Source organism: Electrona antarctica, assembly GCF_951216825.1.
Source record: "Electrona antarctica genome assembly, chromosome: 7".
Taxonomy (NCBI): Eukaryota; Metazoa; Chordata; class Actinopteri; order Myctophiformes; family Myctophidae; genus Electrona; species Electrona antarctica.
The window spans coordinates 37,577,955-37,596,626 of record NC_136812.1 but is presented as its reverse complement, the minus strand read 5'-3'; the positions used below and the strand labels follow the sequence as shown (position 1 = coordinate 37,596,626).

The 18,672-nt window shown below is 44.4% G+C and overlaps 1 protein-coding gene across 7 annotated transcripts in view; it reads right to left on the bottom strand.

Annotated features, from left to right (window-relative positions):
* Nucleotides 1–18,672, bottom strand: part of fryl (furry homolog, like) — a 112,628-nt gene that overhangs the window by 46,694 nt on the left and 47,262 nt on the right. For 5 of the 7 annotated variants that reach the window (XM_079506691.1, XM_079506685.1, XM_079506686.1 and 2 more), the window contains 14 exons: nt 16,904–16,983; nt 14,869–14,949; nt 14,596–14,764; nt 13,296–13,388; nt 12,889–12,987; nt 11,717–11,818; nt 6,695–6,739; nt 4,025–4,128; nt 3,667–3,775; nt 3,481–3,567; nt 2,953–3,124; nt 1,884–2,016; nt 1,689–1,796; nt 60–282 (listed from right to left, as the gene is read on the bottom strand). In XM_079506691.1, the coding sequence (XP_079362817.1) occupies nt 60–282; nt 1,689–1,796; nt 1,884–2,016; nt 2,953–3,124; nt 3,481–3,567; nt 3,667–3,775; nt 4,025–4,128; nt 6,695–6,739; nt 11,717–11,818; nt 12,889–12,987; nt 13,296–13,388; nt 14,596–14,764; nt 14,869–14,949; nt 16,904–16,983 (1,605 nt within the window). The remainder of the gene's footprint in view (nt 1–59; nt 283–1,688; nt 1,797–1,883; nt 2,017–2,952; nt 3,125–3,480; nt 3,568–3,666; nt 3,776–4,024; nt 4,129–6,694; nt 6,740–11,716; nt 11,819–12,888; nt 12,988–13,295; nt 13,389–14,595; nt 14,765–14,868; nt 14,950–16,903; nt 16,984–18,672) is intronic. The other 2 variants (XM_079506688.1, XM_079506690.1) reach the window with 1 other exon arrangement.

Genomic DNA, 18,672 nt, shown 5'->3' with positions numbered 1-18,672 from the left:
AGACCATGGCCCTGGAAAACCCCCCAGGACTCCCAGGTGTGGACTGGTTGTGGACCCACCTTGCTGCTGATCTGGACCGCCTGGCGCCACTGGCTGATGAGCTGCAGCAGCATCTTGACGGCGTTGTCCAGCAACGTGGGATGGACATCCGTCACCTCGCGCACAATGAAGTAGACGAAGCCCGACAGGACGTCCTCGCGCCACTCCGGGAAGTCCACCATCAGGGCCTGCAGGGTGGTGAAGGCCAGGCCACGCAGCTCCTCGTCCATGTGGATGGTCAGCCTGGAAGAGAGAGAGAGACCGGCCCGTTTACACCTGTCGTTGGCCACATGAACCCTAGCATCGCTATGGGACCATGCATAGACCCCTTGGTATAGAGCAGGGGTTCTCAACCCGTGGGTCGCGACCCCTCGGGGGGTCGCCAAATTATTTTAGGGGGTCCCCAAATTATTTTCAAAAAAAAAAAAAAAAAAAAAAAAAAAGATTTTTAAATTTTATTTTCACTTTTTTTCAAAAATAGCAGACCTACAAGCTCGTAGCGCGCCACTCGGTGGCGCGCTATGAGCTTGTAGATCTGCTATTTTTCAATAGCTAAATTATAACAATGCTTAAAACACCAAAAGGGGTTCCCGCCCAAAATGGTTTAAGGTTATTGTAGCAGTCAATTTATATTGGGGGTCAGGAGGGGGCGGGGCGGGGGTCCCGAGACATTGCCAAAGCATTTCCGGGGGTCCCCGGCCAAAAACGTTGAGAACCCCTGGTATAGAGTATAGACCCAATATGAATAGGAGTTAAGTGGTTCATACATTTCCATTACATTTACAAACATTCCGTGCTAGTTTAAATTACAATCCAAGTTGCCTGCCACGTAGAGATAAACGTGTCTGTCTGTGACCACCTTCTTAAGCAGCATTCAGTCTTTATGTACCACATACAGTATCTGGAACAAAGTCACAGAAAAGAGCAGGTCTGCTACAACTCTCTGTTCTGGTTTAACTACCTCTTATTGAGATTCCTCATTCATGTTGTGCTGCACACTGTAACGCCACACTCTATATACTATTTTAAATAACTTTAATCGTATTCAAATGTCCCTTTATAATGTGCTTCTTTTGCAGTTTGTTTGAATACTCTTATAAATGTCTTGTGTAAACTTGACTCTAATCCTGGATTTGTGCATTTTAGCACCATCAGATGACACATCATTGTCATATAAAAGACATTTCCATGTCTTTTATATTTTATCATAAATGAATGCCGTACTTTGCTAGTCACAAATATCAAAAATAGCTGATCTACAAGCTCACGACGCATCGCGATGTGACATGTGATGATGTGATCTTGTAGATCAGCTATTCTGTGTGTGGGATTTTATAAATATTGAACCAATGAAAAGTATTAAGAGCTTGTGACTAAATAACCACACTGGATCCAGTAGAACACAGGTTCTTTTTTCCATTTACTCAAAAGTAACGCTTTTGGTCATTGCAACACATAATATGTGTTGCAAAATAGTGTCTATGAGCTCATATTATGAGCTCAAAGACACTATTTTTACTATTTTTGAAATAGGGCTATTGTGACTAAAATGTTTGGTCCCAGGGGGGAGACAGCAACTTCCTCTGTTGGGTCTCGAGCTGAAAACATTTGGCAACCCCTGGCACAGAAGGAGGGGGAGTGGTTCTTACTTGGCCAGAAGCTCTATGAGGTCTTGTCTGCTCATGCCGTCCGGGATCAGTCTGGGGATGGCCGCCACGCACGTCCGGAACAGATCGATCTTCGGCTTCCTTTCACCCCTGGAACACGACAAATGGATTATGCATTATTCTGGATTACGAGCCCTGGGAACTAGACAGTTCAAGCATGGTAGAGGGTTAACATACGTGATCATGTCCTCTGGCTCCTTGTTGGACATCTGCACGTTGGTCATGCTCATGGAGCGACCCACCTCCTTGTCCAGATGACGAAGGATGTTATCCAAGGCTTTCCTCACTTGTGGGTAGTACAGCGACATGCCTGCAAACATTTATTAAATACATGTCATTACATTTCACACAGCAAAAGCCGAAAAGTGTTAATTTATCCAGTACACAACGTCTCACTGATAAGAACCTGTATGTGTGCGGACCACACAGGTTGGGGGCAAAAGAAACCGATCGCTCATTAGATGCAATGTAAAAGTGGTCACAGTACTCACGGGGAACAATGCATCCCATCAAACTTTCAGATGCTGTTTTCCTCCCAGTGTGGAAGGTGGTTTAGGGTGGATGTTTACTGTGATCTCTTGCTCTTGAAATATATACCTTGGTTTATGTTGTGTCAACTTCTGTGTAAACAATAATAGCGATTCTCAAAGCATTTGTCCCCCAAAACCCCATCTCCAGTCGCAGAGGGAGCGCTTCCTATGATGATCACGGCTGGTTGATCGCACAGCTGTAGCCCCTCAAACCTAAATTATACCCAGCCGTGCGAAGGAGTTGTGCCCAGAGAACGGCCGAGAACAGCAGAACTCCAAGCTCACAGTGGCAGCATCCGTGATGCGACCTTATATGTCAGCTGTTCTCAGCACGCAATACTGTTGGAGGGGTGAAGTATATATCTGTCTCACTAGGGTGCATCTCACCAGCCAACACACAAGAGAAGGTTGACTGAACTGAAACCAGCGCTCCCAAATAACAACAGGTTTGGGGATCTGTTGGGAATAAGGGCCTTTCTCGGCCCCACCCCTCTCCCACTGTTTATACTGTGTTTAGTTTCCAAGATGGCCTTGTGTCTGACACCTGAGTTGTGTCTGAACACAGCTTTGATGGATGTGTTCTGCCCACTTCCCCCCCATAAAACAAAATGTTTGGTCAAACCATATGGGCTTCCATCGGAAATGCATTGGAGCGGCCATTAAACACAGACACAGGACACACACAAGACAGGCGTCTTGAAAGCACTAAGGCCTACCTATGACCTTGGCCTCTTCGTCAGTCAGCGTGGTGTTGAGGAAGATCTTTTTGACGCGCAGGGTGTTCCCAGATGGCATAATGACCCCCGTGGTCGGCATGGGGGGCTCGCCATCCTTCTGCTGCAGGCTGTCTGCAATCACCAGGAAGGCACGCAGGCCGATGTTCATCCGCTGAGGACACACACACACACGGGCAAATAGACTCAGACAAGACCTCTTGGTGAGAGAACAGTCCCCGTTTAGTCGTTATGCTAAATCTCCCATTGAGTCTCTGCTGTATACTACTGTTTGTATCCCCCAATACACGTGACGTCGCCAGCTGCTTCTTTTCACCCGACAGAGAAGAGTTTCACAGGGAGGGCACAGCTTGTTTACCCCTGTGCCACCCAAAAGCCAAGAGCAGCGCTCATTTCACTGATGGAAAATCTTTATTCCATTATTGTTTTCTAGTGTCAACAAAAAGAAGACAGAGAGAGAGAGAGAGATATGGATACATATGATATGGATTCAATCTTTCCACTTTTTACCTCTGGGTTGATGGTGAAGGTCTTGTGAGATTTCCCCACGCACAGCAGGTCGTAGATAATCTCCTTCATAGCAAAGTCCAGCCGTTCCTGTGTGAGGAACAGACCGGCAATTGTTTTAGTTCATCCTCAGTTTTAAGCTCAGCTGTTCACAATCCAAGTAACCAGACAACGGGCGTCCTACCGTACCTGAGCTATGAACTGGATGATCTTGACGAAGATATTGAGCGGCGTGTCCCGGGGAACCACGCTGCGAGAACCTTTGGGGAAAAGTGCTGAAACGATGCTGAGTAGTCGGCTGGGGGAACAGGGAGAGAGAGAACGTGTTCCATGGTGAACAATCACATCCTTTCCACAGCATCTGATACATGAAGCCCCATTTCTACATCATATGACGGTGTCGTGTCACTCGTGTGGCAAAGATAGCCAAACTACAAGCTCACAATGCGTTGTGAGCTTGTATCTTGGTTATTTTCTAGTGTGTGACAATGTCGCATGGCGGTGCATGGATGAAGCACGAGGATGCGTTGCATTAGTAAGCACTGACCTCTGCGTGACCGTGTTGCTCTCACACTTGATTCTGATAATGTAGACCCACAGCAGTCTGTAGAGCGACTCCAGCGCCACGCGGGACATCTTGGGATCTTTGTTCTGCCGATGGGAGACACGAGATTAAGAACCTCGACATATTACAGCTGGTCATTACTCACCTGTGAGATGACAACCATTGAAACCGGGAAAGCACCTGTGTCGTTTTTGATTTTTGCGTTGCCTATTCAAAACGCAGATATACAAGCTCACAGTGTGTCCCTTCGTGCCACGCTGCGAGCTTGTACATCTGCTATTTATGTTAACATTTTGGGATACATGGGTTGAAGAGGTCTGATGTAGTTAAATGTCTTTCTGAGCTGCTGATCATGGACAACGCAAAACCTATTTTTCAGCTGCAGTGGAGGAGACATACAGTATGACTCACTGATGGATGATGGAACTCGCCACAATTCTGTTCATAACTAAACTTCTGGTTTATTGAAATGCATGATTCTCATGACCTTAGGGGTAATGTAGGAAAGTTAAGAAATGATAGAAGGGTGCATTCTGTGTAAAAACCTGGGGGCAACATATTCAAATGATTCTGTGCGAGTGTGAGAGTGGGTGGCATTTTTGTAAGCCAGGACCTGGCCCTGAAAGTGTAATTTAATAACATATTAGCCTATTAATTCCAGCAGAAACTATATATTGTTCTGGATTTCAGGGGTATTGTTCGATTTGACTCTGTAATACGATGCTCTCGTCTAAAAGGAAGGGTGCATACATGCTGCAATGAGGTAATGGTGTAGCGTACAGGCATTTCATGTACAACTAAAGATTGTCTTGTACTTGGTTGTGCACTGGTGTAGCGGCTCGCACGGTGTGTGTGGGACAACGTGTGCACTGGTGTAGCGGCTCGCACAGTGTGTGTGGGAGGGCTCGCACGGTGTGTGTTGGGACCACGTGTGCACTGGTGTAGCGGCTCGCACGGTGTGTGGGGGACAACGTGTGCACTGGTGTAGCGGTTCGCACGGTGTGTGGGGGACAACGTGTGCACTGGTGTAGCGGTTCGCACGGTGTGTGTTGGGACAACGTGTGCACTGGTGTAGCGGCTCGCACGGTGTGTGTTGGGACAACGTGTGCACTGGTGTAGCGGCTCGCACGGTGTGTGTTGGGACAACGTGTGCACTGGTGTAGCGGCTCGCACGGTGTGTGTTGGGACAACGTGTGCAACCAAGCAGAAATCAGGCTTTAGCATCTCCCATTAAACCCGGGAAAGCATCTGTGTCATTTTAGATTTTGTGTTGGCCAGAGCCATAGAGTAAGACAGAGTTACCTTACGACATTGAGGGGGCAGAAAACAGAGCGCTCGATCGCTGTTCATGCAGCCTGGACAGTGACAAGCTGGAGTTTGAAATACATTGTTTGCAACAAAGGCCGGCGCAAATATCAGCAGTTTTAGTCATGTGTGCAACATAAGTATTGTACAGTGACAACTAAAGTCTCTGTAATGTTCATGTTGTACTATTACTAAAAAACGATCTAAGATTTAAGACCATTAAAGCTGGGCTGTTGCCTGAGTCCAGTGCATTCTGCCAACTTCCGGTCCAGGACATTGTCACTGTTCGCAATGCTCTTCGCCAATAGAAGTCTATGGAGAAGGGCCGCAATTGGACTGGCTCCATGAAGTGAACAGTTGTCGTAACTCTGTCTTACTCTATGGCTCTGGTGTTGGCTATTCAAAAATAGCAGATCTACAAGCTCCCAGCGTGTCACTTCGTGCCGCACTGCGAGCTTGTACATCTGCTATTTTAAATCTTGAAAGTGTGATTGAAAGTGTGATTTAGACGGCATTCTACGCTGGACTGGACAGCTAAGCACCGTGCTGTATGTCTGGAGAGCGGTCACCGTCTGGACCGAACCGCAGAGAGGAGGCAAGCAGCCCCAGTGCAACACAAACAGACACAGTGTACAGTCCAGTGTAAACACACTGCGGAGGACACAATGGAATCTTTGAAAAAGCTGCCGCTGTGCCCTTCCCCGCCGTCAGCGGGAGACGTGAATGCGGAGACGCGGGGCGGCGAGAGGGGAAACTCGATAACAGATCAGGACGGAACGGTCTTCGACTGTACTACCTCTAAAACACATAAACACACAGGCACGCATGTGCACTCGCGCGCAGACACACACACACGCACAGCTGAGAGAGCAGACTGCAAAAACACCAAACACCTTGATATCCAAATGAACCTGTGATCTCTGATCAAGGAACCTCTCTAGGAACAGGGAGAGAGGGTGTGTGTGTGTGTGTGTGTGTGTGTGTGTGTGTGTGTGTGTGTGTGTGTGTGTGTGTGTGTGTGTGTGTGTGTGTGCGCGTGTCCACTCTACTGACAGAAACAACAGCACTGTGCTCTACTTTGCGACAACACACAGGTCAGCAAAGCTATTGATGCAGAGACACAAAAGCAGAGTGGCTGAGAGGAAAAAGAACAAAGCCACGTTGCAATCTGGAAAATATTTGCAACTAGGAAGCATCTTCCTCTATTCTCTCTCCATAATGAAGTGACTCTTTCTGAGATGTCATTATGTCACTGAGGAGGAGGCCCGTCACTGGCCTACTTTTAGCCAGGCAAGCTAGGGCGACCCACCCAGGCCCCTTCATCACTGCCATCGGCCCCACACTCACCTGCAACGTCTCAATCTGCTTTCGGATGCTGTTGTTAGATGGCATCTGGAGCCAGTGAACGTCAGAGAGGGACAAACGAAAAACACAAAATAAAGGGAGGACAGGAGGAGACATAGTGGGGAGGTGTAGGGAGGGAGAGACGTGCAGGTTACATGGAGAACAGAGAGACGGAACACAATAGAAACAAAACACAAATGACGAGAGCAGTCGCAACTCTTGCCAATGTTAAAGGAAAACCACAGATTTTCAACCTAATTCAGTCATTTTTCTGATGTGAGGATCAATAATATAGTGTTGTTTCATGATATCGAGCGTTGCACACTCGATATCACGACATAAAATTGCCATTTTTTATCAAACGTATTATTGAGCACTTCGCATCAAAACAATGGGATTTAGATTGAAAATCAGCTAGGGCTGCAGTCATCGATTATTCTTGCACGGTTATTTTATCTTTTTTTGTGTTTTTTTCAATGAATCGACATTTGAATAGATTTTTATAATCGACTAAATCCATTTATCTGGTTAACCATTTATGCTCTATGTTATACTTGTCCTAATACAGCGGTGTGTGGTGCGAAAACATAGAAGATCAAACAAAGCAGATCAACAATCTTGTAAATCTACTAATTGCCTATAACAGCGACAACAGGATGAAATTAGTTATTGCAGCCTATCGGACTTCACGGTACATGTTTGCTATTTGTATAATTGGTTGAATTGATTGATCAGAATAACTAGCTACACCCATATAATCAATAAGGTTTTCCTTTTCCTTTAACAGCACGTCAATCAGCCACCGTCTTGGCAGTGAGATGAATTGTGTGGATTTAACTGCAACTGTTTACAGTTACGATGCCGATTTTGCTACACTACAAAAAAAACACATGAAAAACTGCATTTGAACACAGATAAATGGCAACATTTCTAACTGTGTGAAAGCAAATAATTTTAAAAAGTGCATTAATTATGGGGCAAGTAAATTGATTGACAGACAGACACAGGGAGACAGAACACAAAGCACAGGATGCAGACAGGACGAAGAGAACGACACGATGGAATGTGTGCATGCAAGAGTTTGAAGACAAGAAGCCCTACATCCAACTCTGAGAGTTGACATTATGTCACATGTTACATAACTCTCAGAGTTAAATAAACACTCAGGGTTTCACAGTGTAGGGCCAGAGTTAAATCGACAGTCCAATCAATCTCCTGATCCATGTTGGCATTCTTTTTAACCCTGTGTGGATATACTGTAAGGAATACTTAATCCGCTGAATTAAAAGCGTCAAAGACATTTCGGCTCGACGTATGCGAGAGCCCTCACAGGGTTAAAAATCGAATGGCTAAACCTGCTAAAACCTGGAAATCCCACAACGATCGGGAGCGAATCACAAGACAACAAATCAATCACCACAACAGGAGGCACTGATCACAGTGATCAATAAGGGAGGAATCCGTGTCAATCACAGTGGAGGGGGTGGGGGGTGTAGAGGAGAACAATGTGACGAAATCACTGTCCCGAGATCACAGAGGGGCCATTCAACACCGTAGGGAATCCCCAACACAAGGAGCTTACAGAGAGAATTACACAATATGTCCAACAACAACAACAACACACACACTCCAAGTCACCCAAGGGTCAATCCATACCAGAGACCAGTGGTGGAAAGTAACCAAGTACATTTACTCAATTACTGTACAATTCAGAGGTAGTTTACTTGAGTATTTTCTTTATACTTCTACTCCATTACATCTCAGAGGCAAATATTGTAATTTGTACTCCACTAGAATTACTTGACAGGTTTAGTTAATAGTTACTAGCCATTTTGCAGATTTAGATTATTATTACAAAACATGCATTAACCACTTAAGCAATATCTTGTACTTTTGCACTTGTCACAGACAAGTACAACTCAGAATACAGAACATTAACTTTTCTTCTATATTGTGGTATTGCTAAGTAAAGAATCTGAGTACTTCTTCCACCACTGCAAGAGACTCCAGACACACAGTGCTCCACTAGAGGATGAGGGATCAGTATATGATTGGTAGAGGACGAGAGGAGGTATCGGCTTGATTGGTTTTTTATTAGTACAAAAGGGGAGGGATCGGTTTGATCCGTTTGTGATTGGTAGAGCACAAGGGGAGGGATCGGTTTGATCAGTTCGTGATGATTGGTTTACAAGGAGTCATTAGCAGGCCTGGGTCAAAAATAGCTCTTGACATCTCGCATGTGACACGTGAGATACCCTTCATTTGGAGGACGAGGACCCTCTTGATACGATATAAAAGGTGTAGGATTCATTTCACCTTCAATATATATATCGTTGTGGAATTAGCAGAATACTGGAATTCCGGTATCCTAGTGTTGGATATAATTTGACAATCAGCATTGTAAAACCATATCATCCACTTGGTTTGTTTTGTTCCAACCGAACTATAAATACAAAATTTGGGGGAAGTCTTGAAAAGTGTTCTGCAAGAAAATGCTCTGACAGGGAACAATTCCACTGGTCAGTCAGCCATCAGAAGCAGAGTACAGGGGGCATACAGTTGGAGGCCATCGATATTGTCCTTTTCTTTTTGCTGAGGTTTGCGTGATCTGCGCAAAAGGACAGTTAACCCATTTTGGGCGGGAACCCCTTTTGGTGTTTTAAACTATGTTATAATTTAGCTATTGAAAAATAGCAGATCTACAAGCTCATAGCGCGCCACCGAGTGGCGCGCTACAAGCTTGTAGGTCTGGGTTTTTTTGAGGTCAGGCCTAAATGGGTCAAATGATAAGGGACAATATCGGTGGCACCCAACTGTAATTATTAGAAGCAGCTTCCAGCCGCTGTGGCACTAATGGTCATCTTCACAGTTCATTTGACCATATAGCTTCATACTTTCATTGCAGGCCAGTGTCGTGCAACAGCAGCAGCTGATCTACAAGCTCGCACCACTTTGCAATGTGACGTGTTGTGTGAGCTGGTAGATCTGCCATTTCTGGTGCATGACACCTGTACGCAACTCGGGTATGAACCGAAAGTTCCGAATGTAGCTATGGTTCTATGCATCCCAAATGACCGCCAGAGGTGGTGCTTTCTCAAGCGGTCAGCAGGGATGAGAATAGAATGGGCTTCATAGTTTAGAGCAAATCCTGCATGAGTTGACTTCAAATTGCCCGTGGTTATTAACAGGTCATGAGCTATTCCTGTCCAGGTCTGGCTGCCGGTGACCAAAGGAAGGGAAGCACATTGTGAACCACAGAGCACTCAGCACACCAGTGTTGATTTTGACAGCAAATTTTGATTTAGTTTTAGTCATAGTATTTTGAATAGAATTCCATTCCCGTCAAAATGTTTGTCTTCTGAAATGTTTTAGTATTAGTCTAGTTTTAGTTTACTAAATATCATAAGATTTTAGTCGACTAAATATACAGTTCATTTAGTCGACTAAAATGTATCTTAGCGGGCCGTGATGGCGTTGTAATGCCTTAGTTTATACTTGGCCGCATGCCGAAAATAGCAGATCTACAAGTACACAACACGTCGTGCTGTCACTGCTGTGACATGTTGTGAGCTTGTAGATAACTATTTTCTGAACGAGACACCTGCATGCAACCAAACATGAAACAACTTCTTCTCCACTAGTCCCTCCTAAACATTTTAGTTGTAGTTTGTATTCGTTTACTTAATTGCCAATATATTTAGTCTTGCTTTTAGTCATCATAACGAAATCAACACTGGAGCACCCGCTGAAAAAGACATAAAAACTATTTGTGCTATAAGCGGTATTGAGCAGAATACTGTATCAACTTACCTGGAATACCATCATCTCACTGGTGCATTTATATGCTTTAACTAGGGCACTTGAAACAATAGTGTAGGTGTTTACTAGGGTTCTATTTTAAGCGAGCGCGTGTTGCTTACGCCGCCTGTGGATAAAAGGAAGTTCTATAAAAGGGTTTCATATCATGAGTCATAAGACCTCTGAGGTTCAGTGTTTCCAAAATGCATTGGAAAAATGTAGTTAATTTAAATCTGAAAATGATGTAATTCTTGAAGTGAAGGCACTTCACAAATAGTGTATACAGTGTCCTCTAACAATATCCGTTGGCCTCGAGGCTACAGTGTGTGTGGTACAGTATAGTACCACACACTGGTTTTCAACAAAGGGTTTGGGGACCAATAGGGGTCCTTGAAGGAGTTCCCAGTGGGTCCCCACAGCTAAATGACTGATAATCAAGAACCAAAATGGACGCTTACAGGTCTGTAACCCTGACTGTAAAATGGAACCAAATGTTCCATTTGTACAGGACAAGGTCAGAGGTGAATTAACAGAGGTTTTTGCAGTGTAGATTGTGATCCAACAGATACAAACTGCATCAAATGGGAGTCTGTGGCCTAATGCATATCAAACTGTGCGTCCTTCGAAATAGAAAGGTTTAGAATGACTGATTTAGAAGAAGATAAACCAGTGATTCACGTCGAGGGACCCTAAACTGATAAGCATGAGGCTGCAGACAGCCATTTGAAAAATATATATATAGATCATTTTTTTCGTTAGATTAGATTTAACCCATTTTGGGCGGGAACCCCTTTTGGTGTTTTAAGCATTATGTTATAATTTAGCTATTGAAAAATAGCAGATCTACAAGCTCATAGTGCGCCACCGAGTGGCGCGCTACGAGCTTGTAGGTCTGCTATTTTTGAAAAATCGTAAAAATGTGGTGCAAATCTTTGAATATATATTCTTTCAAAGTGAATGTTTTTAACTCGGGTCTAAATGGGTTAAAACCCATACTTGGGGGGGTGAGGGGATAACAGTGGAGGAAGTGAATCCTATGATCTGCAAAGTCATTCTTAAAATGTTTTCTAGCTAGTGAAATCATTTTGCTGGGGACCCTTGAGGGGGTCACCGGACCCTTGAGGGGGTCACCGGACCCCACTTGGACAATCACAGCGCTAAACGTTGCGTGCGAAAGTGGAATTGTCGTGATGAGTGGGCGTACGAGATGAGGCTCTGCTGCTGTACCTTGAGGTGTGAGAGGCAGTTCTGGAGGAAGATGTGCCAGTTGTTGAGGAAGAACTGCTTCTGACTGACACACAGCAGGCACGTCACCAGAGGATACAGAGCCTGGGGGAGGGAGAGCAATGCTGTTAGCGTAAAACCAACCAAAAGGCAAGTAGAGAGAGATCACCAAGAGAGAGACTGGATTTAATCCCGCATGGCCGTGTGATCAATGAGTAGGGTTGGGATCCGGAAGCGGATCCAACATTGAGCAACCGGAATCATTAAATTCCTAAAGGATCACATTCCTATCAGAGATCTCCGCCCACCAATATGTCAGGTGACATCTACGTTCAACGAAGATAATACTACACTAGAACAGTGGAGAAAACATGCTGATAAAGCTAAAACCACAGCTTTGAGAACTAATCATATCAACGTCCCAACATGAAGGACTGTCCTTAACTCTTTGCATTATTATTAATGCAAAGAGTTAATGTAGGCCGTTGGGCACTGGCCTACTTGGAACAATGCAAGTTGGAACTCAGTTATCATGTCTGTGTCCCTTTTATATATGGAGTTCTTTGTCAAGCATGCCCAAATATGGAGTCTATGCAGATAAGAACATCATTGTGATGTCAGAACAGTCCAGTTCCATATATGGAGATCTAGGGGTGATCAGGTGTGATCAATTGGCTAATTTGGGCCCTGACAAGTGCCTTGGCAGAGGCCTTTTGAGTTGGAAATGCATACCCCACCCAGTTATTATCTGTGCCCATATATAGAGCTCTTTGTCAGGCATGCATATATGGAGTCAGAATAATGTCAGAACAGGACAGCTCCATAAATGGAGATCAGGTCCAGTGGCGGTTCTGGGCAACCGTGGGTCCGACTAACTCGACACCGGGCACTGCACTCCCTTTGGGGGTGTGGAACGCGTGTGTCTAATTTGAAGTGGATGGGGGGAATGGTTCTCGAGTTAGGTGCATTACAGACGTACACACGTAAGTACAGACAGACAGAGACGTGGTGCATTTATAAATAGATATTATTTGTAATCTCCAAATTGTTTCCAGCCAGTAATAGCCCCTATAACTTTAGATGTCAACGGATGACGGCGGAGATCTATGAACGTCTGGTGAGATTAGGTTGGCTTAAAAGGAAACAGAGAGACAGAAAAAGTGAGATGGGGTTACCAAAGAGTGCTTCTTCCTGGAGCTAAGGTCAAAGGTGGTCTGGTATAGCATCTCCACAAAGTTCTTCAGGCACGGCACATTGACTTCATTCTTCACCGCCTGAAGAGAGCAGGGAGGGGATGGAGGGGAGGGGTTTAAGAGAGCGGGGAGGGGATGGAGGGGAGGGGTTGAACTCAACATGTTACACATTGACTGGATGGGATTAACTCCCATTGACTGAACACGTCCAGATGGACAGTACAATGGGCAATGAGTATAATGGACCACAATGGAAACAAGCCCCCTGGGGATTTTGTGTTATCCTTTTAGCATAACATTTGACTGTACTACCTGTACTCTTAATAATCATGTTAATAAAGTATTCAATCAATCAACACAGCGGGTGGTGGAGGTGCACTGGAACTCACAGCAGCAACAGGGATGAGGATCTCCACGAACAGACCTGCCAGAGCGTGCTTGATGTCCTTATCCTTGACCTCCAGAAAGTACTGGGCACATTCCTGGAGGGGGAAGGAGACGTGGTCACACAGGAACACACACATGAGTGGAACATTTTACAATCTCCTGGTCCAATTCATCAAAGTGGTCACACGTACTGTACAGGCAAGTCTGACTAATAATGACGCCATTTGGTTTCATTTGTAGACTCTTTTTTTCTTACAGTGCATTAATATATCTATGATGCCATGAAATGAGCCATGAAACAGGAGAACACAATTTGTTCTTAAAATGAGCCGAAATCTAGGGATTTGTTTTTCCTCAAAGTCTTAGTGACAAGACATTTTAGTTTTAACATACAGCAGTTACAGTCTGCTTTATGTTGGGAGACTGTCGACGGTACATTAATTTGCTCTGCAGGTCGTATAGACAGATAACATATGGCCGCTAACCGGCGATGTAAAGGGAATAGAAGAGGTGATCGTAAACTACCGCGTATTACCAGACATCTTCCATTAACAAGGTGGTCAAATCAGCGTCATGTTGAGATGAGCAGCGCATCGAGCCAGCGTTTTTACTGCTGTATTGAGCCACTGCTCCGCTCACAGCTCTTGGCCAAGTCCGCAACACACACGCACACAGTCACAGACACACACAGACAAACACGCACTTCTTGGCAATGTATGGTGGCGTGTGATCGTTATTCATCTGGCTTTATGAGGCAGCGCAACGGCGAGCTTGCTGAGCTTCAACAAAAGGGGGCAGCAGCAGTAAAGGTTCCTCTGCTACGGCGCAGTTGAGAGCAAATACGTGGAGGTGATTAGCCAACAGTCATCTACCTGATTGAATCCCCATTTATAGAGCTTTAAGCAGGGTATGAAGCTGTGAGCTTCTGGTTCTGCCGTTTTCGGGCAGTAAACCCAAGCTTTGAGTCAGACGTTAACCCATTTTGACCTGAGATCAGATTCTAAAAATGTCTTCCACATCCTGACAGTTTTCTGAAAAAGCTATGTTTCTATGTCAGTCGTTCTTCGATTTTTCAAAAATAGCAGACCTACAAGCTCGTAGCGCGCCACTCGGTGGCGCGCTATGAGCTTGTAGATCTGCTATTTTTCAATAGCTAAAGCACAACATAATGCTAACACCAAACGGGGTTCTCGCCCAAAATGGGTTAAGTGAGAAAGAGGCGAGGTGCTGCTGGTGTGAGTTCGGCGTAAGCTAGCGCGTGCTTTTTGGAGCACACGCTATGCATGTCGCTAGAGTTTTTACCTGCATGAACTGAAAGGAGGCCTCAAAGTCCTCCACGGGGTACATTTTGACCCGGAAGAACTTCATGCCCATGACGAGGGTGATGACACTCTGGACCACGTAGGGGCTCTGTTCCTTCTGCCTGAGCTCCTTCAGTTCTGTGATGAACTTCTTCCTTACCGCCTGAAACCTGAAGAAGAAGACACTCAGTGAATGTGATACACTTACGTTTCAACATGTCGCAGAAGGCTATTCATATATGGCAGAATTTGGAGAAGAAAAGCAGAAGATTACTTGGATTGCGTGAGGATGCCGATGACCTCGGCATACAGGTCTGCGATGATGTGCACATTTCCCGTGTTGGGGCCGGAGTACCTGGTAGATCAGGAAGAATGTTGTTATCACGTTATGAACTAGTAGAGGAATGTTCAATATCTTTGCAATGCCACCACCCCCCTTCCTCAACATCATACAATGTCTACCATTGGCTCTAGTCTGTTTCTAATACTGGCTGGCCTGGAGGCAGGGCTGCTTGTCATATACAATTATTCACATTGAAATATCCATGTCAAAGGAAAATGATTCACCATTCATCTTTCCATCTCCCAACTACCTCTCTTTTAAACGGTTAGTCACGGTTAGTTTGGATTTGCAAAGAGGAACTCTGTAAGTTATAGGAAATGCATTGAAGTAAATGGGAGTCGGCTGGACCAGCTTAGAATAAACATCTTTAATGATTGAGACCCTCATCAGATCAGGTCAGTATAATTAGAGATGACATATCAAGCGTTGATCTCTTGTTTATCGATCAACAATGTGCACGGCACACAATATCATTGTATTGAGGTATCCAAAGAGCACAGACTAAGGGCCCTATTTTCGTCAGTGCCTGACTTACCCCATATCCCTAAACTGCTTTTCCTTTTTTACTATTGTGAAAATAATTTTGGAATAGTTCAAATAGCCGATCTACAAGCTCACATGTCGATTGATCGGCTAGTTGAACAAGAAGTTTAGGGATAAGAGGTATTAAAGGCACTGACGAAAATGGCTCCCTAAGTTTCTGCCTCAGCAGTATTCACTCCGACAAGACTATCTGACAATAACAATGTGCATGTCGATAAAACAAGAGATTGGAAGATAACGTGTGAAATGTCTTTTATTCTCCTGAACCAATTATCTAACAAAGGTCACACTGATTCAAATGTAGTTTATGCATTATGCTTGTTAGCTTGGCTCTCATCGACTTCAATGCATTCCATCAAACTGCAAACTCCAGTATGCCTCCCAGTGCCTGACAAATCTGCCAGCTGGAATTGCCAGAGCAATTAAGTGACACGTACCTGTCTTTTCCTTATTTACATAGCCGTGAATTAATAGGACACTTTTTGCTACATAAATAAATATTATGAGCTTGGAGGCACAACCAACTTAAAAATACCTTAACCCATTCAGGCCTGACGTCGAAATTAAAAAAAAAAGTTTTCTAAATCATGACAATTTTCTGAAAGATTTGAGGCACATTTTAACGATTTTTCAAAAATAGCAGACCTACAAGTTCATAGCGCGCCACTCGGTGGCGCGCTATGAGCTTGTAGATCTGCTATTTTTCAATAGCTAAATTATAACGTATTTAATGTATGTAACCACCAAAAGGGGTTCCCGCTCAAAATGGGTTAAACAGTTAGAGCCGTTATGATTGGACCAACCCTAGCTAGTCAGAGGAACCTATTGGCTGAGTGCTGCAGTGTGGTGAACAAGTTAAAAAAGAGCCAATGTGTTTTCTTTAAGAGGCATTAATGATGTGGACGGATCATAAAGTCACACATGGGCCATAAAAAGCACTCTATCCAAACAGCCATAAAGCGCATGCACATCCCCTGTCACAAAGCCACACCCACAATGGAGTGAGTGAATGATTAAGTGATGTTTGATAAGTTCATCAATGACCGGCCTAGTCACAAATACCTTTTATTTAAAGCCGATATTTAAAGCCGATATACAAGCTCACAATGGTGTGAGCTTGTATATCGGCATTTTTTGCCACACAATACTGTCGTACGACAAATAATACTGTAAGTGGTTAAACGCCATGTCCATTTCACAGGGTTTGTGTGCATTTGTGTGTCTGTGTCTCTGCGAGAGAGTGTGTGTGTCTGTCTGTCTGTCTGTCTGTCGACTGTCTGTCGACTGTCTGTCGACTGTCTGTTGACTGTCTGTTGACTGTCTGTTGACTGTCTGTTGACTGTCTGTGCGTTTGTCAATGCACGTATGTGTTTGTGTGTGTGTGTGTGTGTGTGTGTGTGTGTGTGTGTGTGTTCACACTCACCCCTCTTTATGCTTAAAGTGCTTGAACGCCAGGTTGAGAACTTCGTGTACTAAACCATCTGGCACTGGATGAAGAGGAATCTGTGACACAGGCATTAAATCATTAGTCTTATTTTGCAGCACTGATACTCCCCCTTCATGCTTCCCTCTTCGCTACCATTCATTCTCCTCCTCCCTACACAAGCTGTGCCAAGGACAAGCGGAGCTCCGGTCTCCAGGGCTGCTGTGTGCTTTGGAATGAAGTGTGTGTGTGCTGTAGGGACACGGCCAGAGCCTGGACCGGGGAACACATTCAGAAGACAGCCCTGCAGGAGGGTGTGTGCTCCTGACACAGACTGTTTACCATTCTGCCTGCATGAGAACACTGAGAACACTGTACAGTATAATGCTATTGCTATGCCACTGGTTCTCAGCGCTATACGGTGGGTTCTGGGAACCCTTAGGGGTCCTTGATTAACCCATTTTGACCTGAGATCAGATTCTAAAAATGTCTTCTACATCCTGACAGTTTTCTGAAAAAGCTATGTTTCTATGTCAGTCGTTCTTCGACTTTTCAAAAATAGCAGACCTACAAGCTCGTAGCGCGCCACTCGGTGGCGCGCTATGAGCTTGTAGATCTGCTATTTTTCAATAGCTAAAGCATAACATAATGCTAACACCAAAAGGGGTTCGAGTGGGTCCCCAGCAAAATGATGATGAATTGCGTAAACACTTATTTCATCTACAAGCTCACTATGTGTGAGCTTATAGATTGGCTATTTACAAAAAAAGGCTGACAAATCTTCTTTTATGAAAGTCCCTGGCATAAAATCATACAATTTTAAATGGGTTCCGTGGCCAAATGCACATGAATTTGGGGGTCCATGACATGAAAATGTTTGAGAACCACTGCAATATGATATTTTATCTGTTGAAATGTTTCTCTAATTCTGTCTTGTTTTATTTCTATTTTGACCATGTACCTTATTATGTATATTTGACATGTGTACTGTATATACTGTATACTATTAGAAGAATGTTACTGTCTGCAATGTTGCTACGTACAGTATCTTATGCACATTTGACAATAAAACAATTTAGTATTTGACTGTTTAAGAGCCTTTTGCCATGGCCAAAATAAGGATTATTGATTGGTTATTTGACTAAGTTTTGATTATGTTTTGATAATCAATTAGTCAATTAGTTAATTAACATTAAAACATTTCAGAGAGAGACCCTTGGACAGGCCCCTAGAGAGGAAGGCCCCGAATGTGGAAGCGTTACAAACATTTTTGATAAGCTGGCATCTGGCTGCCAAGGGCGGTCTCGAATCTCCCCAAAACTTCTCGACCTCATGCGTCAGCACGGTTTGAAAAGGTGCAGTTTAACGGCCCCCGTCACGTTGAGAAACACCACCACTCGTTTATGTTTGTATCAGTGATAATGTAGTGCCTTACTGTGTTGGCACAGAGCTGCTACAAGACCAGAGACATGTATCAGTGATAATGTAGTGCCTTACTGTGTTGGCACAGAGCTGCTACAAGACCAGAGACATGTATCAGTGATAATGTAGTGCCTTACTGTGTTGGCACAGAGCTGCTACAAGACCAGAGACATGTATCAGTGATAATGTAGTGCCTTACTGTGTTGGCACAGAGCTGCTACAAGACCAGAGACATGTATCAGTGATAATGTAGTGCCTTACTGTGTTGGCACAGAGCTGCTACAAGACCAGAGACATGTATCAGTGATAATGTAGTGCCTTACTGTGTTGGCACAGAGCTGCTACAA